This window comes from Canis lupus, chromosome 34 (genome assembly GCF_003254725.2).
Source record: "Canis lupus dingo isolate Sandy chromosome 34, ASM325472v2, whole genome shotgun sequence".
Classification (NCBI taxonomy): domain Eukaryota; kingdom Metazoa; phylum Chordata; class Mammalia; order Carnivora; family Canidae; genus Canis; species Canis lupus.
Window position 1 is genome coordinate 24999929 of NC_064276.1, and position 22213 is coordinate 25022141.

General features: G+C 39.4%; 1 protein-coding gene across 6 annotated transcripts in view; it reads right to left on the minus strand.

Annotated features, from left to right (window-relative positions):
- Window positions 1–22213, minus strand: part of ATP13A4 (ATPase 13A4) — a 111475-nt gene that overhangs the window by 30148 nt on the left and 59114 nt on the right. For all 6 annotated transcript variants that reach the window (XR_003127288.3, XR_003127287.3, XM_025425383.3 and 3 more), the window contains 10 exons: window positions 19775–19909; window positions 17229–17399; window positions 16327–16484; window positions 15343–15531; window positions 12621–12682; window positions 9933–10083; window positions 7451–7537; window positions 7066–7219; window positions 5723–5834; window positions 852–976 (listed from right to left, as the gene is read on the minus strand). Coding sequence is in view for 4 of the 6 variants with exons in the window: in XM_025425383.3 (XP_025281168.1) it covers window positions 852–976; window positions 5723–5834; window positions 7066–7219; window positions 7451–7537; window positions 9933–10083; window positions 12621–12682; window positions 15343–15531; window positions 16327–16484; window positions 17229–17399; window positions 19775–19909 (1344 nt within the window). In the remaining 2 variants the exon portion in view is untranslated. The remainder of the gene's footprint in view (window positions 1–851; window positions 977–5722; window positions 5835–7065; window positions 7220–7450; window positions 7538–9932; window positions 10084–12620; window positions 12683–15342; window positions 15532–16326; window positions 16485–17228; window positions 17400–19774; window positions 19910–22213) is intronic.

Here is a 22213-nt window from a genome sequence, read left to right on the forward strand (position 1 = left end):
AACTTGTAACATGAGAAATAAAAACATAGCAACACAAATAATAAAGATCTAGGTAAATATAAAAGTCTATTTTTCTTCATTTGTGTGTAACTCTTGCTTATTGAAAGTAAAAACTTTAACATGGTCTTGTGGGGTTTTTCTTGTCATGTTTGTGACAACTATAATATAAAGGAGAAAATGCAGAGGATGTTTATGGCCATAAGGCTTCTTGAAATGATATGTACAGATGTTGTGATTCCTAGAGCCACCACTAAACAATAAATAACACTGGCTTACTATCCCTAACATGGCTTTCTTCAGGTTTCTACCAAAGTATTTATGAGACTCCCCAGAACTAACTGGTGGGCAGGGGCTTCCCTACCCTGAGGTTAGAGCCCTGAGAACTAATAGGTCACATTATTGATGGGCCTTCAGTGTAGTTCGCAGACCACACCTGCTAAACATTTCTCTTCCTCTAACATTCAACAGCAAAAATCATCATCTCTGGGTGGCTCATATCTTCTTATAATGTAGATTTTATCTCAAATGGCCCCTCTGAGAGAGGACACCACATATAAATTAGCCAGCCAGACATGCTTTAACCACATTATCCTGTTTTGTTTCATGTACCTCATAATTCTTGTTACTAGCTGTTATTTGATTGATTGATTGATTGATTGGTTGATTGATTGATTTTCTATCTCATCCCACCTGAATAGAAACTTGGCCAAGAGCAGTAACTTTGCTTTTTCTGTTACCAATCTCCAATGGCGTCCAACCCACAGTAGGTAGTCAACAATCTTTGGGAAATGAGTGAATCTTGATTATTCCTACATCAAATTCTTTGTTTTCACGTACACTTTGTTCTATACCTGTGACCATTACAGTCCTTATCCGGGCTGAGATGAGCTCTTCCAGAACAGGTTTTGTCTCGTCCTTCAACCGATTCTCCAAGATTAGCAATCCCAGAAATATCAGATCTGATTCTACTTTGTCCCTGGAAATGTATAGGTATATAATTGAACATAAATAGCACATTATGGCCTTTCTTAGGGAAAGCAAAACAAAAACAAAGGCAAATATGTTCCTATCAAAGTGGTTCTCACCCATCCACTTAAGTATCATTCCTTAACCATTGAATACATGCTGGGAAATATCCAGAAAGAAAACAGGAGTGGACATGAAGGATACTGAGACATTTACCCTGACTGAATCAATTGAGAGAGACAGTATTTATTAAGCAAAAGATTTGCCTTAATTTCCATGGAGAATGAGTTAAATGACCCAAAGTTTTTCTACTGTAGTTAGTCTGATTTCTAGCTCTTCACCTGTTAGCAACTACCAGAGAGGAGTTCTAGCTCTGGTACAAAACATCATGAAAAGTAAGTGAGGCTCAAGAACAATAAAACAAAATGTCAGTTTCTCCATAGTCCAAGCCTATCAGCAATACTATTTTAGCCCTAAGAGGTATGCTGCTCAAAAAACAGCCCCTCTTTTAAAGCCAAGCTCTTCCTTTCACTTCCTCCCTCTACAGGCAGCATTGTTCTTCTGCATAAAGTGTGAATATTTCTGCAAGGAAGTGGAGCCTCTGAGGTTTCCATCCACTACAAAAACATTTCCAAGACATTCCACAGAACTAAGTGCAGGGAAGTATATTTGGGGTGGGGCTGGGGCAAAAATTCTTCCATGATTCATTTATCTGAGACCCAGACTCCTCTAGCAGACACAAGAGCTAAACATCAGCATTGCCTAATTCTGAGTGAAATATGGATGAAAGCAACACGTAGAAAAAGACCTTGCCTTGCTTGTCATGGACCTCTCAATGCTGAGCCTCATGTTAACCAGGGGCATGGACTACAGTTAGTCATGCTGCTAGGACACTGCTAACACCTCCACCAGAGTGGCCAGAAGGAAGTGGGCATAGTTTGCACTACTCACCCCAGACATTTCCCATTATTTTGAAATTGGCAGTAAGTCTCTGCATAATCTGGTTCCAGAATATCTTCCAGGCTTTCCCTATCACTAAATTCTTCACCCACACTAACCTCCAGACAAGGTGAACCAGACACCATAGCTATGCTCTCTATTCAACCATCACGAAACATTTGCTCTGGATTGCCATAAGACATTCTTTCTTATGTCATGGAAAATGTTGTAAGTTCCCCATGATCTGCCATTGAAACCTTTCCCATTTATATTTTGAGGGCCAGTTCACATGCACCTCCCCATCAAAACCTCCCCAGGTAGAAATAATTGCTCCCTTAGCATCTTACCTGTACCTTAATGCAGCATGCATTTTATTTGTTCCTTTATCACTCACCATTCTTTGATATCTGATCACTCTCAACAACTTGAGGGCAAGCCTACATGGGTCAGCAACAGTCTCAACATGCATGTGGTGCCCAGCACAGAGGAAGTACTTGGCTAGGGTACCCTTAGTTGAAATGCTCTGGTGTCTGGTGTGATCTTTTTTTTTAACAAGCAGCCTAAGAAAATTTATTTCTTCTCTCTGAAATTCTACTGCCAGAGGGTTCTCATGGAAAGCAAAGCCATTACAAATACCTAAATAAGGGCAAGGAATAAGACTAAGGGGAGAGAATATGCAGAAACGACAGTGGCCCCTAACTCTAGAGATTTCATGTTTAACCAGGAAGACATTGGACTTGACCACCTTAGTAAAGAAGGCTGGGAAAAGCATCATCATGCCCAAATAATGGTCCTATGGAATTAGAGCCCTGAGAATCAGAGAGGAAGATGTAATCTTTTTTTGCGTGGACTGATTGGAGAAACTTTCCTGGAACAGGGGATATTTGAGCTATTCTTTGAAGGATAATTTAGGTGATTCCTGATTGAGGCTTTAGATATTTTCAGAGATGATATGACATAAGCCAATCATAAGGCTACCAGACTGGGTCAAGAAAATGGCCACATGGTCTACCATCTGACATAGTCCTCAATCTACCTTGGCATTCATATTTCTGGTTCCTCTGGCACATGGTGTTCATAGGGTTCAATACACAATAATCCGAGACTATACTTCTAATCCGAGACCTTCCACTACCTTGCTTTGTGACCATGGGCAAATCACTTTCTCTGTCTGGTAATCTATTTCTTCTTTTGTAAAAGAAGGTGGTAAAACTAATGGATCTCTGTGATCTCGTCTAGCTCTAGCACTACATGATTCTTCTTTTCATGAGTTTCAATGGGAACCAAGAAGTAAAGAGAAGTGGTCTCTTGAGGGATCTCAAGCTCTGCAACTTGGAATAGTGAGCTATCTTTTCCTGCATCTAACACAAACATTATACCTGCTTCTGAAACATCCAAAAATAATAAAGAATGGGGAATGTAATACAAAGGGAGCATTGTCAACCACAAGATAACCTCTCATGTTCCTAAAATCCATGTAATCTTTAAAGGATGAAATATGCAAAAGGTGGGCCAAAAACACTCAGAGAAATGATATCAGTGTTGGAAGCACTCTGAGTAAACACACACATATGCACAAGCATGCACACACATACCCCCTAGAAAGAAAGAATGTTCTGCTCTGATTAGAGATTAGCAAAGTTGAGGTAAATTAGCTTAGTTAGGAGTAGATGTAGTGGTGATGTGGCTTTAGCACAAACTGACAACCTAAGATTAGATCCTATTAGATTCTACAAGTGTTTAGATCTTACCAGACTTTGAGAAGTTGGAATTTCAATGCTGTTACCCAGGGCATGTACCCTCCTACATGCCACAGCCCTTGCCATCCCCTATTGTGCCATTCCTTACGTGCCTTCTCCATTAGTGCTTTGTTATCTGCACCAGCGCCAAAGCCATGATTTTGAGACTTGTAGATAGGCAAATATATTATTATAATAATCAGAAGCAGCAGCACAGTAGCCAGAGTCTAGATATATATCTGTCAATGAGTTCTCAGGAAATAAAATTCCATTCCCAGTTCGGCCATATCCTAGACTCAAGTATTTTTTTTTTTCTTGAAAATATAATATCCAATCTCAAAGTTCACTTTTAGCCTTCTGACTTGAGCAGCTTGAATGGCCTGCACCGATTAAATTACAACAAATACCCAGAGTTGTAATAGCCAAAGATTTGAGGGTCAGTCTAAGCTAGCCACAGGAATCCAATACTCAGTGATTTTTGATGAGCCACTTCCCTCTTTGGGCCCCACTGGCCCTTCACAAAGTGACAGAGTTAGGGCATATTGGTGGTTCTCACCCAGCAGGAATGGTACCGCCTCTAGGATATTTGGAAACTTTCTAGGGATCTATGTGAGGTTTTCTGCAATGAACCAATGCACAATGAAGAATTCCCCTGCACCCTACATGCCTTTTGAATATTTACAGATTATTCATGGACATTAAAAAAATCATTTGTACTTTCCTAAGCCAGTATAGGCTTATACTGTTCATACTGTACTATTATATACTGTATAGGATACTGTACTATAATATATCTAATACTATGTTAAGCAAATATAAACTTTTATATTTCCCTCTGCTGTGTTTTATATACAAACATACAAACACAAAGTATTTTTGCATGTCCTTGGTATTCTGTTGAATTTTTCAGGAACTTAACTACCATGTAAATTCAAAAGAGATTGTGCTGTTTTATTCAGTTTTACCAAGAGTTTATAACCATTTCAGAGTCATCTCACTGACAGCATGACTGCTGGTGGTACTTGAGACTTCAATATGTAAACACACCTGTATCAGTCTACATTCCTAGCTGTTCCAGCCTACCCCCCACCCCTCTGTGATTCTACACACAGGTGCAAGCAACATATTGCTTCAGTTTGATTTAGTGGAATCAGCTAAGTAAACACTGAATTATTACTTTTTGACGTGAATTGTATGTTTGTTTCTATTTTTACTATATTAGAGGGCATTATATTTATTTTTTATGTAGAATATATGCAGATCATATGACCCATGAGTTTTATCTTAAAGGAAGCAGTACAAAATGTAATTATAGTAAGAGAACGTTGAATCTGACAAGGTTGAACACAACTATATTAAACCTAAATTTATATCAAATTTAAAATCCAAAATAACAAAATAAGGCTTGATTATCTCCACAGCAGTGTTACCCATAGAAGCTGACACAGAGTATTGGACATGGCAGTGAAGGCGAAATAAACACAGTAATCTCTAAACTGTGGAAAATAAAACAACAAATTTGAACTAATAAATACTCTAGTCCATTTTAGCTTTCAAACACCCCTTTTACATATAAAAACTTTCTCTAGAATGGATCCTCTGAAGCTTTTCTTGTTTTCCTACAAGCATTGTCTGGATTATGTGTTAAATCTAAGCTCTATTTGTTTCATTGAGTACTTATTAAAAACTTATTTCAGATAAATGTTGTTTTCTAACTCTTAACCAGTTTGCTAACTCTAATAAAAAATTAGCTACTTATATTTGGTTCAAGCTAGGGGCATAACTCACAATTTCAAATTCTCTGAAACATGGGTTATATTCATATATCTATTTTCACAAAGCTGTATAATTACATTGCACTCTATAGTTTATACAGCTATTTCTCATAAATTCTCTCAGTGTTCACATCAGCTTTGTGATTGAGGCAGGACAGGGATGACCATATCCTTCTTTATCAAGTTCAGAAACACTTTATGCACACAGTTCCAGCAAGCTATGTTGCTCAGTCCACTGCCCAGTCCACTGCCCAGTCCACTGTCCAGCAAACCAATTTGCCTTATCAAATTCTCCCCACTTACCTTGTCAAGGAGGTGGTGTGATGATCCATTTCCAGCTTCTTATATGCCAGTGCTATGACTCGGAAGCCCTGTGTTGTGTAAATCTGAAGTTCGCTAGCAAAACTAGTTGGTACTGTTCAGAAAATAATGCAAGATTAGTATGCAACATTTACTCAGCCAGTACTGTGGAGAAATTCTTTACAAATAGATCCAACTAAACAAACAAACAAACAAACAAACAAACCCAAATAGATCCAACTTTTTTCCAAGAAAACATACTTCTAAAAAGATACATGAATAAATCAGTGGGAACCCTAAACATAATTATATCATCAGGGTTGATCTCTTGGGATCCAATGAAGTTGAAATGAGAATAAAGGAAAGAAAGAAAGAAAGAAAGAAAGAAAGAAAGAAAGAAAGAAAAGAAAGAAAGAGGGAAAGCATGAATTCTTTTTTTCTCTAGCTTAACCTACAAACATTTATTGAGAGTCTACTTACCATGTATGTGTCAGATGTTGTATCTGCAGAGACTAAGCCGCAGGCCCTGATCTAGAAATCTCTGTCTAGTAGGGCAACAGCCAGGAGAATGAGATGATTGCCATTGCAATGAGATCCAAACAATTGCAATGTGCTATGGAAACACTTCAAAGAGCTTATACCAAGCCCTTTGGTAGAAAGTGGGTAGATGAAGGAAGGGGAAAGGCATTTCGGCCAAGGGAGCATCATATCTCAGACATAAAGACACGAGACAAGGAAGACTTCAGTAGTGAGTTCAGCTCAGGGGAAGCACAAGTGATGATAGGAGTGGTAAGGTATATCTGGAAAGTGTGACAGGAGTCAGATCATGAAGGACCTATATATAATCCTAAAGGAGTTTGAGACTATCCTGAAACCTGTGGGAAGCAACTGAACAAATAAAAGCAAGAAAGTGACAATATGGTCATACTATGTGGTGGAAAAACCAATCTGGTCACAATATGAAGGGTGAATCAGAATAAGGACATTGGGGACAGGGGGCTGGTTTGTCAAATATTAAAGTGATCTGGTGGAGGGATGATAATGCCTGAATTGATGGAGTGACAGAGCCATGGGTTAGCAATTGATAAAACAAAGGCTCTGAAAGAGAGGGAGGAATCAGGGGACAAATCCTAAATTGGGGGTAGTAGTGTAACTTGGTAGTAAGTACTGTTCTCCAAAATGGAAGATACAGAAAGTTAGAAAGAGAAGTATTGAGTTTGGGATGCCAGTTGAGTCACCACATTAACAATGATCAGTGCATTTAGATTCATAGATCTAGTGCTGACAGGACATATTCGGGCTGGAAATACAGATTTGTCAGTTGTACTATAAGTCTATTCACTTACCTGTCTCAGGTTGGCAAAAGCTGGCCACCCTTTCTGGTGCACCTTTCATGAATGCCAGCCGGTCACCCCCTATCTCTTGGGCAATGACTGTCATCCTCTGCAGTGCTGATGAGAATGGGAACTGATGCAGGATTGCAATTCCTTCCACCGGGACCTGGGTGAGGGATGAGGAATGGAGAAGGACATACCCACATAGCTCCTAGCTATTAGGAATTAACTAGTCATCCTTCAATCCTTATTTTCACAAACACAGGAAGCAAGCTCTTAGCAATTTTCACATATAGATTTCAAAGAAGACACATCTGTGTTCTTTCAAAATTCTAGGCCTGATGAGATTTTCCCTTTGAGTTTGGGCATTGTGGGACAGATAGCAGGCAAGGCTTACCTGGCTGGCTGTTTCGCAGGGCTTAACTACCATGGCATGTGCTGGCACTCCCTTGATGTGGAAACCGTCCTCAGAAATAGCCATCTCCTATTTCACAAATGGGATATTTCATTGTAGAGATTTATTTCTTGTTCATCCGCTAATACTAGGTTCAAACTCACTACTTGAGAAAATCCTCAGACCACTTCAATGTATGCTTGGTGTCTCCTCCCTCAGCTAGATGGAGGTGAACCAGAGTTAATTCACCACAGGGGGAAAAAAAAGTGCATTGGAAATGCAGCAGAACTTGAAGGGCAGATACTTCTGAATTATTCATGCAATTTATCCTGCTTTCTCCGTTGGAATGTGCTGCATAAAGGTTCATCCTCCACTTCTGAAGAGCTTAACTTGAAAATAGTGAGCATGAAGAGCCAGACTTGTGTGTGAGGCAAGCACCATACTGTCTTTGTTTTCCTGGAGTCTGATGCTGCTCCTGCCCTGCCCTGCCCTTTCTGTCTAATTTGAATCCATAGTCCTCAGGGCCAGGCAGGGCAGGGACTGTGATGTGCATGGCTAGTGTTAAGTAAACACTCAGTAATTGCTGAAATAATAACCCTAAATCATAGTCAAAGGAACCTTTTACCCGAAGATGTCAAAATGCTTTGTAATCATATCATCCAACAGTTGACAAAAATCTCAGAAAGGAAATTGTCATTCCTACTTAAAGATACAGAAACAGTAACCCAGAAAGAATGGGGAACCAGCAAAGTTATATCAGATAGTTACAGAAGCACCCCCTACTAGAGCTGGAAGGGACTCCAGAGATTGTGTCCTTCAGTGGGGAGAACACATGTATCACAGGGGCCTAGAGCTGTGCCAGGATGCAGGGGATGGAGGCGGGCTTGTGGCTAAGTATGTGGAGGGTGCTTCCCTGCACCTCATGTGATGCTCCCCATCTTCTATCTCAGCAACAGCAACTCCACCTGTTGTTTTTTTTTTAAACATTTTTTTTAATTTTTATTTATTTATGATAGTCTCACAGAGAGAGAGAGAGAGGCAGAGACACAGGCAGAGGGAGAAGCAGGCTCCATGCACCGGGAGCCCGACGTGGGATTCGATCCCGGGTCTCCAGGACCGCGCCCTGGGCCAAAGGCAGGCGCCAAACCGCTGCGCCACCCAGGGATCCCAGTTTTTTTATAGAATGCTTCTGAATAAGTTTTGCTTTTAAGATAAGATTCCAGTTTGGTTACTTTGTTTTGTTTTGTTTGTTTTATAAGAACACTGCTGACTGATATAATTCAGTCCTGTCATTTTAAGGTCACAAAAGCCAAAGGCCCAACAAGAGGGATGACTTCACAGGGTCAAGCAGTCAAAATAGAGCCAAAACTAGAACCAGGAAGCCAGCCTGCTGGTCCTGAACTATACCATTTGTTCTCTCTCTCTCTCTCTCTCCCTCTTTATATATATATATATATATATATATATATATATATATATATATATATTATTTATTTATTTATTGGTGTTCAATTTGCCAACATATAGAATAACACCCAGTGCTCATCCCATCAAGTGCTCCCCTCAGTGCCCGTCACCCAGTCACCCCCCAAGCCCCACCCACCTCCCTTTCTACCACCCCTAGTTCGTTTCCCAGAGTTAGGAGTCTCTCATGTTCTGTGTCCCTTTCTGATATTTCCCACTCATTTTTTCTCCTTTCCTCTTTATTCCCTTTCACTATTTTTTATATTCCTCAAATGAATGAGACCATATAATGTTTGTCCTTCTCTGATTGACTTATTTCACTCAGCATAATATCCTCCAGTTCCATCCACGTCGAAGCAAATGGTGGGTATTTGTCGTTTCTAATGGCTGACTAATATTGAAAGATGAATGGATAAAGAAGATGTGGTATATGTATACAATGGAATATTACTCAGCCATTAGAAACGACATATACCATTTGTTCTTAAGCCTACTGCAAAGTCTCAACAAAAGTTCTTTCGTGGTTTCCCTTCTATTGTTTCTAGCCTTAGAAACAAAATCAATATTCAATGAATAGGAATAAAACTTTTGGTAACAATGAGTTATCCTAAACATGGGAGCCAGTGCTGTTTCCAAATCCCCATGTTCTAGAAAACTTTAAAACCAGACATTGCTCAAGAGTTGGAAAATAATTATGCAATAATTATATTGTCTCAAGAGATGGAAAATATATAATAATCATAATTATATTAATGCTACTAACCTGTAATATGCCAGGCACATTACCAGGGATTTTTTAAATGCATCATTCCATTTAAAGCTTACAATAATCCTACAGTGGAGATACTATTACCAATTGCATCATACAGATGAGGAAACAGACTTAGATTAGTTTCCCTGTCTCTACTACATGTAACTCTATATTGTAAACCTCACGTTTGTAAGCATTGAATAACTATGAAATCTGGGTTGTTCTGGCATTGGAGAAGCTCCTTAGGTTCTTTGAAGAGCATGGTATTACCCAGGTGGTGGCTTCAAACATCTTGAGATCCAGAGGATCTCCCTGGATGGTCCCATCAAGAAGGATCAGAGAGTGGCAGCTGGCCATGGCCGCACACAGAGGGCCCCACGGCAAAGACGTCCCTGAGGCAAAGCTGTGGACTTCCTGAAAGCTAAAGGGAAAAGAAAAGAGGCTTCAGTGCTCTTCCTCCATGCCAAGATGGAGCTTCTGGAAGTAAATATCTATTTAAAAATTAATTTAGCATGGTTTGTTACGTTAGTACCCAATCTCTAATCTTCCCAAATTGCTTCATTTAGCCATCATCCTTCTGGAAGTTTAGCAAGTATGAGAAAGGTCTTTGAAGTTCTTACAAACTCTCTCTCTTCCTTACTCTCTTTCTGGAACTGATTTAATTCCAAAGGCGTGGGAAAAACTAGAAGTATCACCCTTAGTTTGAAGCACATCCCCATTATCTTTTCTTCCTCTGGGATTACACAGGAACCGCTAGCTGTGCTGACAACGTGCAGTTTCCAGACTTCTCACCATCCTAATAACTCTTTTTTGGAAAAGTTTTTGTCATAGTTTGTCTTCATATGCAGTGTCTGGGATCAGATGATTATTTCTCATGATATGGACATTTCGATTCTTTAAATATGTCCTCTAGCCTTTTATTCTTGAAAGCATCCACATCACAGTGTGAATTCATAATGCAGCCATATTTCTTCCTGGCTTCCTCATTCAAGCTTCCCTAGAAGTTCAAAAACCTCTTGGCTGATTACTGATCCTGTTGATCGTGTCTATTTTTATATATCAAAAGTTCAAGTTGTCTTAGTGGTTTTCAACATACCCCCTAATATTTCAGTAAACATTAAGCAATCACCAGCAGAGTGATTAACACAGAAGCTTGAGCTCACACTAAAAAGTAAACACAGATCAAGGAGGACAAATTTTATTTTTAAGGTGGCACACACACTCCCATCACTATGTAATTCTTGAGTTCCTGAGGATTGGACCAACCTCTGGCTTGCACAACAAATAAATAAAACTGTTGCTTTCATCTTTGTCCTTGTATTTTCATTTGAATGTTTTTGGTTCATCCCCTTCAATAGTCTAGAGAGCCTCTGATGGTTCTTGAAGTATCTGGCACATTGGCCTTTTTGGAAAAGGTAAGAATTATTAAAGATAAGCTTATCTTTTACAAGAAGATACTTATAGTGAATAGGTCAGATGCTTACTTCTTATCTAGTATTGAGTAGGTTTTGTCTGGTGTTATTAATTAAATTTATCAATCTTTTTTCAATTTTTAAACTTCCTTTTTAGTCATTTAAAGCCAACTTTGACCTTTCTGAGGGAAGAAAGGAAAGGAGGAAGAAAAAGTGGCAGTCCTAATTAATCAATCAACAACTTAAACATTATATTGGTTGTTTTTATTTAAATTTGATACACTACTCTTAGAAAGTTTTGTGAACAAGATGATGGCAATTCAATAGGTAGAAAAGCATTCAAAGGATGGAACATAGTAAGTTCATTTTAATTAAACATTTGCTGTGCATGTACTATGTGTGCCTGGTATAATGCTACCACACTAGGAACACAATTTTAAGTAAGAAACAGACTGCTCTCAGGATGCTCACATATTTGAATAAATATATACATTTTTTTGTAGAAGCTGAAGCAGAAACATACTAGCGAACAGGAAGACCAGGTATATATCTAAATCTATCTTTGAGAGAAAATGAAAACTTTAGAACGTTTAATAGTTATAAGAGGTTTCTTCTGTGGACTAAAGTGGCGAGAATCACTAAGATTTATTTTTTAACCCAGGAAATAGACTTTTGTTTATTAATCATATTTTAATATCAAAGTGTATTAAACACCTATAATTACAAATCTTTTATGGATAATTTATTGTCATCTGCATAACGCAGAAGAACCACCATGTGCTTTTAATGTATTAGATGTTTTTGTGGTGGAATCTGTAAGTGGGAGAGGGAAACATTTTCACTGAATAACTCAAAATGTAAATGTCAAGTGTTTCTGTTCTGATCACAAGTGGAGACAGTGGTCAGAAGCAGACAGGGCTGCAAAGTCAGACATGGCCACAAGAGGGCCCTGAAAAATCCTACCACCCTGAGCTGAAAATTGCCAAAGAGGAATCTTTTCTGGCCAGAGTTTCTGGCAACCAAAAGGTGGGGTTTCCAGAACTCGGATACCAAAGAAAATAAGTGCATTAGCTACGGTTCCACAGGTGTTGTCTTCCTGCAATTCAGTGTACACAAGTCCGTGTAGTGCTTCCTCCTGGCGCACCGCAACGCTTCTGTTTGTACAAGCAATGTGACCTCCCAGAGGGACAGTGTCCTAGTATTCTCCACACTAGGTACACTGGGTCAACTTCAAGCCCCTGACTAATATGCTGACAGAAAATTACATTCATTCATTCATTCATTCATTTATTGCAAATTACATTTTAGCAAGGACTTGAAACCATCTCCTAAGTAGCACATGGCAGTTTGCTAGGGGGAAGGGAGATAATGCATGTTTTAGTAAGACCAGGAAGTGTTCAAAAAAAGACATTACATAAAGATACTGTGTTAACCACTGCTCCAAGGCCAAAGCCAAAATGTCTTCATTATTAATTTACAGAGGAAAATGTGGAGTATTGTTTCTGGGAAAAGAGAAACACCAAAGCATTCAGTTCAGGGTACTCACCCGCTCCTATCGCAGGGCAGGACTCCCCAGAGATCCAAACCATCCCTTGTTAAGGTGCCTGTCTAAACAGAAACAAGCACTTGGTTTACTCCAAAGATTGGGCAGCCCCGTGGTGACAGCCCATAGGGTATGTTTTAACAGGGAAATATGTCATGAACACGTTACTGAGATCAGTACTTCAAGGAAGAACACAATGAGGTGGGTATCTGGGGTCCTGGATGGAAGCTCTGATGAGCTTATACCAGTTGTCTGGCCAAGCTGGCAATAAAAAGAAAAAAACAGTATTTGCCTCACATACTCCAGAGCCTGGTTTTAAGGATCTAATGGTAGACTGAATGGACAGGAAAGCCTCAGTAAATCTGTAGGAGCTATAAAATGAGTGAGCTCCAGTTTTTATGCAGAAGATAAAAGCATGTCATCAGAATTAAGTAATGAGTGAATTTTTCCCTGCTCTAAACAGATGGTTTGCTATTTGACACTTAAAAAAAGTTGCTTGTTGGTATTTCTCTCAGTGCAGGATAATGAAGTAAGTTTTCCTGGAGCTTTTGGACTCATTTAAAACATCAGCTATATTGGGGCACTTCAGTGGCTCAGTCAGTTGTCTGTCTTTGACTCAGGTCATGATCCCAGGGTTCTGAGATCAAGTCCTGCACCTGGTTCCCTGCTCAGCGGGGAGCCTGCTTCTCCCTCTCCTTCTTCCTGTCACTCCCCCTGCTTGTGCTCACACTGTCTCTCTCTGTCAAATAAATAAATAAAATCTTAAAACAACAACAACAACAACAACAAAAACACCAGCTCTATGACCTGGGCAAATTATTTAATCCCTTTGAACATAGAGCCCTTACTTATAACATGCTTATAATCAGATAAGGTTGTCGTGAATATCAAATAAAGTAATACAAATAAAGTGCTTAACTTAATGTCTGACATATAGAGCATGACTAAATTGTAATGATAATTACTCATAATTATTTATTACTTATTTTATTCAAATTCATGTTATAATTGTCTTTCTCACATCTGCTTCTTTTGCCAGGCCCAAGGAAGAGATGACCCCACAAATAGAACATCCTTCTTTGTTATGCTGGTTTGCTGACAAAATAATACGGAATTGCTGGCAAGAGCCATGTTAACCTTCTGACTTTGGTAGATCTCTCTGATCTCCAAGTACTTATATAACACTTCTCTGATCTCCTTCATTCTGTCATCAAAAACCTTAATGTACTATTCAATGGGCATAGGTTTTAGGTTGGGAAGATGGAAAAATTCTCAAGATGAATGGTGGTGATGATTGCACAACAATGCAAATGCACTTAAAGCCGCTTACAAATGGTTAAAGTGGTTAATATATATTTTGCCACAATAAAAAATAAATTAAGAAAAAAAGAGAACAACAATTTAGAAAGCAAAAACACCTCAAAGGCTCCCCACTGCCTAAAGAGTACATAAAAAATTCTTAGGCAGTCATTAAAGGTTTCTCCTATTACTAATGTCTTACTCTGGTCAAAACCACAAACTCTATTGCTTTCCTGTATCCATTTGTGTACCCATATTTACCTGCCTCTAATACCCTTGAACTGAATTAATTTTCTTTATGTTATGATGATTTGACAGCTTAGAAAAACTTTCTAAGGAAAGACTGCATCTCTGGAGCTAGCCAGTTCTTACACAGGTAACCAGGATCTCAGCATGCTTTTGACATGCAAACTAACCAATCCTCTACTGGACCCCTTCTCTTCGGGAGGCAATAGTTCACCTTCCTCATCCCAGGGCCAAGTGCCAGAGACCATCCTACAGTCACAAGCTCACCCACATCATTCAAACAAGCCAATCATAAGCTATGGTCTGACTTGCCTTCCTTGGAGAGACCCCAATAAAGACCACGCCTGAGCATTCCCCTCACTCTTGCTTTGTTTCCTCGTCAAAGCCTGGCATTCCTCCTGTGGCCCCACAAGGTGAGCAGTGCCTCTCCTTACCAGAAATGTGAATAATGTTAAACTTCTTTCAAAGGCATTGACCTCTCTGTAGTCATCAGTCATATTTATAAATGAAGACTTGGGCACAAAGCAGCCCATCTTCTCCATCTTCCCTTCTCATTGCCATACTTCCCCCCAGTAGAGGCATAGGTCGAAAGAATATACTCCAGAGAAGGTAGAATAAGAGGCTGGTTTGGAATAACTGGCATATAATCAAGGATAACTTTAAGCAATATACTACAGATGGGAAAATATGGTAAGGATTTGACTGGGGCTTTCCTATAACCAAGTCCTTTTACCTAAGTAAAACACAAGTTAAATAAATTTTTCTTTTTTTTATTCATTCATTAATTCAATCAATATTTATTGAGCACTGACTATATACCTGGCAATATTCTTAATATTAGGGATACAGCAGTGACCATAGTAAAGGGTTAAGTTTTGTTCTTTGTATGGAGTTTTGACTGGGGAGGGACAGAGTGCTATTTTAATTAGTTGTATTTGATAGAATATTGGAGCTGGAAAGATCATAAAATCTCCACCTATTCAGTACCTACTCTCCCTCCTCTAAACTCCAGAATCTCAGAGCTCAAGAAACATGCCTTTCCTAGATCACACACCCTAACCAGAGATAAAATGAAGTCTGATGCCACATCCTGTTTCCTGCCCTAAGGGAGTGTGAAGCACCTCTACCCAATGACAATGATGATAAAATGACGATGAGAAGGAGGATGAAACACACATACCTTGTCAAAGCAGACAAGGTTTAACTGTCCACATACATTGATCCTCTGGGGACTGATGCAAAAGATGCCTCTCTTCTTCAGCCTCCTCTGGGCATAGATAATGCCCGTAGTCAGAGCAGCAGGCAGGGCAGGAGGAACTGCAATTGTGATGACATCGAGGGCTTTCTTCACTATCTCCTCGGGAGGTTCCTGGAACACAACGTCACTCTGCAGCTATTACAGGTAAATCAATCCTGAACACCATTGTGCACATGGCTTTTTCCTTTTTCCATTTTTTTTTTTTACTTATTTGTTCAAATTCCCAGAAATTATATAAGTGGTTCAAAAAGTATGAGTACGGCTCTCATATATTTTCCAAAGTGCAATGAGAAAGTTTGTAATGATTCCTACTACTACCACCAGGGAACCATGACCTCACCAACACTGGGTATCTGGGTTTTATCTTAAACTCCTTATTTAGGGGATCCCTGGGTGGCGTAGCAGTTTGGCGCCTGCCTTTGGCCCAGGGCGCGATCCTGGAGGAGACCCGGGATCGAATCCCACATCGGGCTCCCGGTGCATGGAGCCTGCTTCTCCCTCTGCCTGTGTCTCTGCCTCTCTCTCTCTCTCTCTGTGTGACTATCATAAATAAATAAAAATTTAAAAAAAATAAACTCCTTATTTAATAACTACAAAACACTACATTATTGGAAGAAAGATATTCTCAGATTAAATGAAAAATTATTGTAAGGGGGAGTGTTCAAGACGAGAGGCATGTTGATAGCTCAATGAACAGTGTTTTGTCTCTCTAGATCAGATTGTTAGAATATTACTTAGCAATCAATCACTTATATTGGGGAACTTTGAGTATGTGTGCAGGTTTCAGTGTTTGGCTTTGTTTCCCAGATTGTAAACCATGCCTGACATAAAGGTTAACATGCAGAATATAAATTATACATAGATGAGTGTGTGTGTACATGTAGTAAAAGAACAAAAACAGTTTACCCCGCTGAGCACATAGACGCACAAAGTATAGATCATCCCAATGGTTGCTGTCCCCACAAGGCACAGGAGGAACCTGATGGCATCCCTGTAGAGCTTAAAATTCATTGGCTTTGGGTAGAGAATGGATCTCACGAGGTCCCCTTTTGCAGTGTTGAATCCTAAAGTAACAAACACACAGTCCACATTCTCAGGATGACACATCCTCCTGCTAGCGCTCTTCTAAGCCTCAACATGGCCTTTGTTTTTCTCTAGAGAGATTTAAACAGTGCTTAAGCCAAAGACAACTAAAGGATAATTGGAAAAATACCTGAGCGCTGCAACGGAAATATCTCAACATACCCATTTCAGAGCCTATTGCCTCTGATCTTTGTTCTCTCTACTTTCAATTTCAATGCATCTCAGAGCAAGGAAACTACCACAGTAGGGTCAGAATACAGCTTTTCCAAGTGTAACTTCATTATAAGGAAACGACTCATGAACATTCTTACATACATCCAAGCACGCGTGCACATTAATTGAATTGAAACCATAGGGCCAGTAAATACCAATGGACTTAATTTCTAATACTTTTCAGTGTAAAGTTTTCAGTTTCTAACCCTGATGAGAAGGAACTTGGGATTTGGGGTTAAAAGATCTAAGGTCTAGGCCCAGCATCTTTGCTGTGCCGGTTTGCTATATGGCAATAGTTCATAAACTATAAAACACATAAACAACTGTCATCAGTATTAGTTTTACTAAAAGGCATACACCATAGTGCAATTCACACTTAAAATACATAAATTTACATACAGTTGGTTTATTACCTAAAGACTATTCCTTACCTCATAAATTTAAGGAACTAGACAAAGGGAACAAAAATATTTCCTTAAAGTAACAAAACAAAAGAAGAGATGTTGACTCACCAGTCTGCAGCACCACTGCTCTCACGGTCCCAGAGCACCCTCCCTTGGCTTGGATAACCTCTGTCCCACAGAAGAGGACATGTCGTTTATAGTCTGCTTCACTCTGTGTTTTCCAGGGCTCAGAGCTCTCCAGTTTGGGTAATGGAGTTTTAGTCACTGGAATACTTTCTCCTATAGAAAAAATACATCTCATTTTGTGAGGTGAGGAAACTTCACTCATTTAAATCATGCATGCATTCACTCAGCATGTGACAGACATTTGTTTTAAGCCTGCTATGGTAGCAGGGACAACCCTAGGTTTTAGGGCTACAAGGAGAAAGAAATATGGTTCTTGTTTTTAGGAGATTTGTAATCTAGACAAATAAGTATAATGTTGTATTATGAATACTGTAAGTTTTGTAACATCAAATGTGGGTGCTTAAAAAGGCTAGAAATAGCTATGTAGGGAATAGCAAGTTGTACAATCCAGAATGTGGAGCATGAGGAGTAAGTGGCCATGAGAGCTGTGTAGGAGCCAAAGCCTGGAGGGCCTAAGTGCACATATTTAAGGGTTTAAATGGGTTTTATAAGCATTAGTGGCAGAAATGGGTGGGGAAATAATTCACTGCTCTATTCAGGAGTGTAGTATCATATTTGTGTATAAAGGAGTCTGCAATACAGGGAGTGGATTGAAGTTTGGTGAGGCAGGAGGCTGGGCATTCCATTGGAGAGAACGAGGTCTGAGCTATGACAGTTGGCAGTGGGAATAGAGAGGAAATAATGGATTTGAGAAATGAGGAGGAAAGTAGTTACAAAATTTGGGGAGATTTTTCTATTGGCAGGTCACAGGGACAGAGAAATTCAAAATGGCGTCCTGGTTTCTGACATGGGAAAATGAGCAGAGGATGGCAATAGTTATCAACACAGGGATTACGGGAGGAGGGAAGAATTGTCTTATGGTCACCATGAGTTGGAGATGCTTTGTGGAATGGTTCTTTGAGATGTCTTGTGTTTATTTATTTGGGTCTGGCATTCAAGAGAGAGGCCTTGACCAGAGACATTTAGTCAGAGTTCACCAGACTATGATTAAAGCCAAGGAGAGATGAGATTACTTAGGGACCATGTGTGAGGACTGAAGGGAATAGGACTAGGACCTAGCCCTGAGCAGCACCAATAGTCCAGGATAGGGGGGAAGAGGGGCAGCACAGGACAAGGAATGGCATAAACAGTGGTAGAAGAACTTGGAAAAACAGTGCTGTCTTGGAAGGTTAAGAAGAGAGTTTTCCAGAGGAAGAAATGGTCAGAATACTTAAAAGCAGCAGAGAAGTCAATAAGAAGAGAAATATGAAGAATCCTTTGAATTTGGCCATTGAGAAAGAGGTGGATTTTGTCAGTGTGGTGGAAGGGACAGGTTGCAGCAGGTTGAAGTCCTAATCAAGGTGGTGAATGAAGTTATGGAAATAATTAGGGCCTGTTTTGAGAAACAAACCTTGTAAAGCCTTCCACTGGTATATATATATATACACACTAGGGCCACTTTCGCCAGGAAAATGGTATTTAGCATTGCAGAAGTCCCAGCACTAAGAGATTTTTACAAACCTATGTACTCTTTATAGGAAGAAACCTGGCCTGCCACACATTTAAAATTTTTTTGGTAAAGTTAACAGAAGAAAGATGTGTTCTTGTCTCTATTTCATGCCTTCCTGGTCTGCCCAGGAGAAATGGATTCAACTTGGGCTTTCGTGGGAACCACTGTATGTCATTGTGTCTTCTTGCCCCCTAGTCCATCTGTGAAAAAGACGTTATGATTCTTCTTTATCTTACAGAAATGCTGATACCACATCTCCAAATGTACACATGAGAACTCAAAGCACTGTGACCTTGAACAAATCAAGCAGGGAGGCAGAAGGAGAAGGAGAAGCAAGATCCTTGCTGAGCAGGGATCCTGACCCAGGGCTCCATCCCAGGACCCCAAGATCATGACCTGAGCTGAAGGCAGACGCTTAACCGACCGAGCTACCCAGGTGCCCCTTCAGCATGCTATTTAAAAATGAAATATAGGTAGTCCAAAATTCCCAATGTGTATTTTCAAAGTAATAGATGTGCCAAATCCTGTGTCATGAACTTTTTAACATGTTCAAGCCAAGCCAGGAGGAGCTTGGACTTGACCTGGGTTTCAGGATGTCATCAACAGGTTTCAAATCCTCCAAGTTTATCTGAAGATATATTTTGTGTGAAAACACTAAACATAAAAGTCACAGATGATTCTGAAATGTCTAATGATCTCCACAATCTTTTAAGGTAAAATGACAGGGCTGTAATACTCTTGGTTCAAGAAGAAAATGCTAAGCACTCAGAAAGTTATAACTATATCAAACCTAGCACATGGAAAGCAGCTTTAATTTGAACTCTCAGAACCATCCAGAGCAGGACAGGTAAGTAAAACTTGTGAGAGTGGGAAGGTCCCACAAAACCCCTGTGCTTTGCCATGCTTTGCCATTGTCATCAGATAGAAGAGGAACCTGGGAGAGCTCACAGAGGCTGTAAGTTGTGAGACAGGACCCTACCTGTCAGCATGCCTTCATCTACCACACAGCTGCCGTCAATCAGGATGGCATCGCATGGCATTTGTACTTTGTTCCCCGTCAAAACTAATAAATCTCCAGGTACCAGGAAACGTGATTCCAGCTCTTGGACTCCTGCTGAAAGTGCGAGATGGCAGAGTCAAGTCAGATTTTTTTCCTCATAAACACATAGCCCAACATCTACCTTAATTGGAAATCAATGAAAAAGCAACCAGGGCATTTCCAAAATGGAAGCCGTTCCTCAACATCAATTCAAAATCTGGAAACTATAAGAAAAAAGTAATAAACTGCAAAAAATAAAAACCTTTGTGTGGCAAAACAATAAATAAATAAGCAGGGGGAGAAAACTAAAGACAAATTAGAAAACATATTTGAAACTTACATTATATGAAAAAAGATTAATATTCCTAATACATAAAGAACTCCTAAAAAAAGAGATGTATAGCAAATGACTATAGTAAAATTGCTGGAGATGTTAACAGTTCTCACACGCACACACAATGCAAGTGGCATGTTAAACATTTGAAAAGATCTCATTCTTACTCATAATTAAAAAATTAAAATCCTTTCCTTCCTACCTACCTTCCTGTCTACTTTCTTCTAAACTTCTTTCCTTCCTCACTGAGTCCCAAAGCTATAGGGGTTGAACAAGTGAGGCATCCTTGCAGAAGGTTGGTGGTGGGGATGTGCATGGCAGCCAACTGCAGGTTTTGGAGCCTAACAAGGATAGACAGGTGTTTACATGGCCTGGTGCAGGGTGTCAGAGCCCAAAGAGGGAGAGAAGGGCCCCCATGGTGACAGTAGCCTGGTGTGGGATGTTGGAGTCCAAGCAGAGTGAAAAAGGTATCTACATGGAGGTGGGAGGGAATATCAGTAATGATGGGTGGCAGACTACACCCAGCAGCGATTGATAGAATAAGTAGATATAATGAGGCTAATGAGAGCCAGGTTTCCCACAAAGATAGCAAATTACAAATATAGACAGAAATAAAACTAGACTGAACTCTGCGGTATTGAATTAGAATTGGAGACAACAATGTAAACTGATGGGTTTTCAGTAGATAAATAGAGAAATAATATAGATGTAAATGAATATGTATGTGAGAATACATACATATATAATATGTTTGCTTTTTTTGTGCATACATTCACTAATTCTAAGAGGGCCTGGGAGCAGTGAAACCCCAATAATAATGTGCATATTTATTGCCCACATTTTGTTTTCTAAATTCTATTCCTCCCCCTAAAAAAGAATCAGGGTTCCTTAAGGAAATGACTGGTTACAAGGCTGGGCCAAGAAAAGTATCATATAAGCTAGAACATTTAGTTGCAACATTAAGTATAAAAGTGCTGGAGAAAAGATGGAGAGAGATAGAAAAAATATCAAAGCCAACTTAATGGGCTCTCATTGCCTAAATCTGTAATGATTTGAGCATCACAGTAAATAATGAGAAATGAACTATAACCCATAAAATAAAATAGGAATTCATGAGTCCATCTGACATAAATAAATGGATAAATAAATGGGGAGAAAAGATGCTTTTTCTTACAGTAAAATTACATTAATGTAGGAGAAAAGACACAAGTAGAAAAATCACTATTTGGCAACTATCAAAGTAATAATATAGCCAAGAAATAGAAATGGATACAACTAGTAGGTAAATTTAATGAGGATGGCTTATTTACATAGTCTCAAAGTATCTCTTAACAAAATAACTATTAATTACAAAGGAGAAAAGAGTAAATTTACAATGGAGAAACCTGGCAGATAATATTTAATTAATTGATCCAAGTTAACATTACCAGTAATAGGACAAATTTAAATTATGTACCACCTGAGAAGAAGCAATGAGGACATGGCATCACATTTATGATATTGTAGCCCAAAGTGCATAACCTGAATTTAACTATGAGGAAACATCACACAAATCCAAAATGAGAGGCATTCCATAAAATAACCAGAGTCAAAGGAGTCAAGGTCACGAAGTCAAGGAAAGTTTGAAGATTAAAGAGGTAGTCAAACAATAGTATTGTGTGATCCCAAATCCTTTCTTATAAAGAACATTATTAAGGGGCCCCTGGGTAGCTCAGCGGTTGAGTGTCTGCCTTTGTTTCAGGTCATGATCCCAGGGTCCTGGGATCGAGTCCTGCATCAGGCTTTCTGCGGGGGGCCTGCTTCTTCCTTTGCCCGTGTCTCTGCCCCTCTCTCTGTGTCTTTCATGAATAAATAAAATCTTGAAGGAAAGAAAGAAAGAACGAAGGGAAAGAAAGAACATTATTATTATTAATGACCACTGGCATTATTACTAAGATCACTGGCAAAACTTGAATGGGGTCTGAGCATTTGCTATTAATGATGTCAATATTAATGATATTAATGGTTAACTGTCTTTTATGTAGGAAAATGTCCTTGTCTTTAAG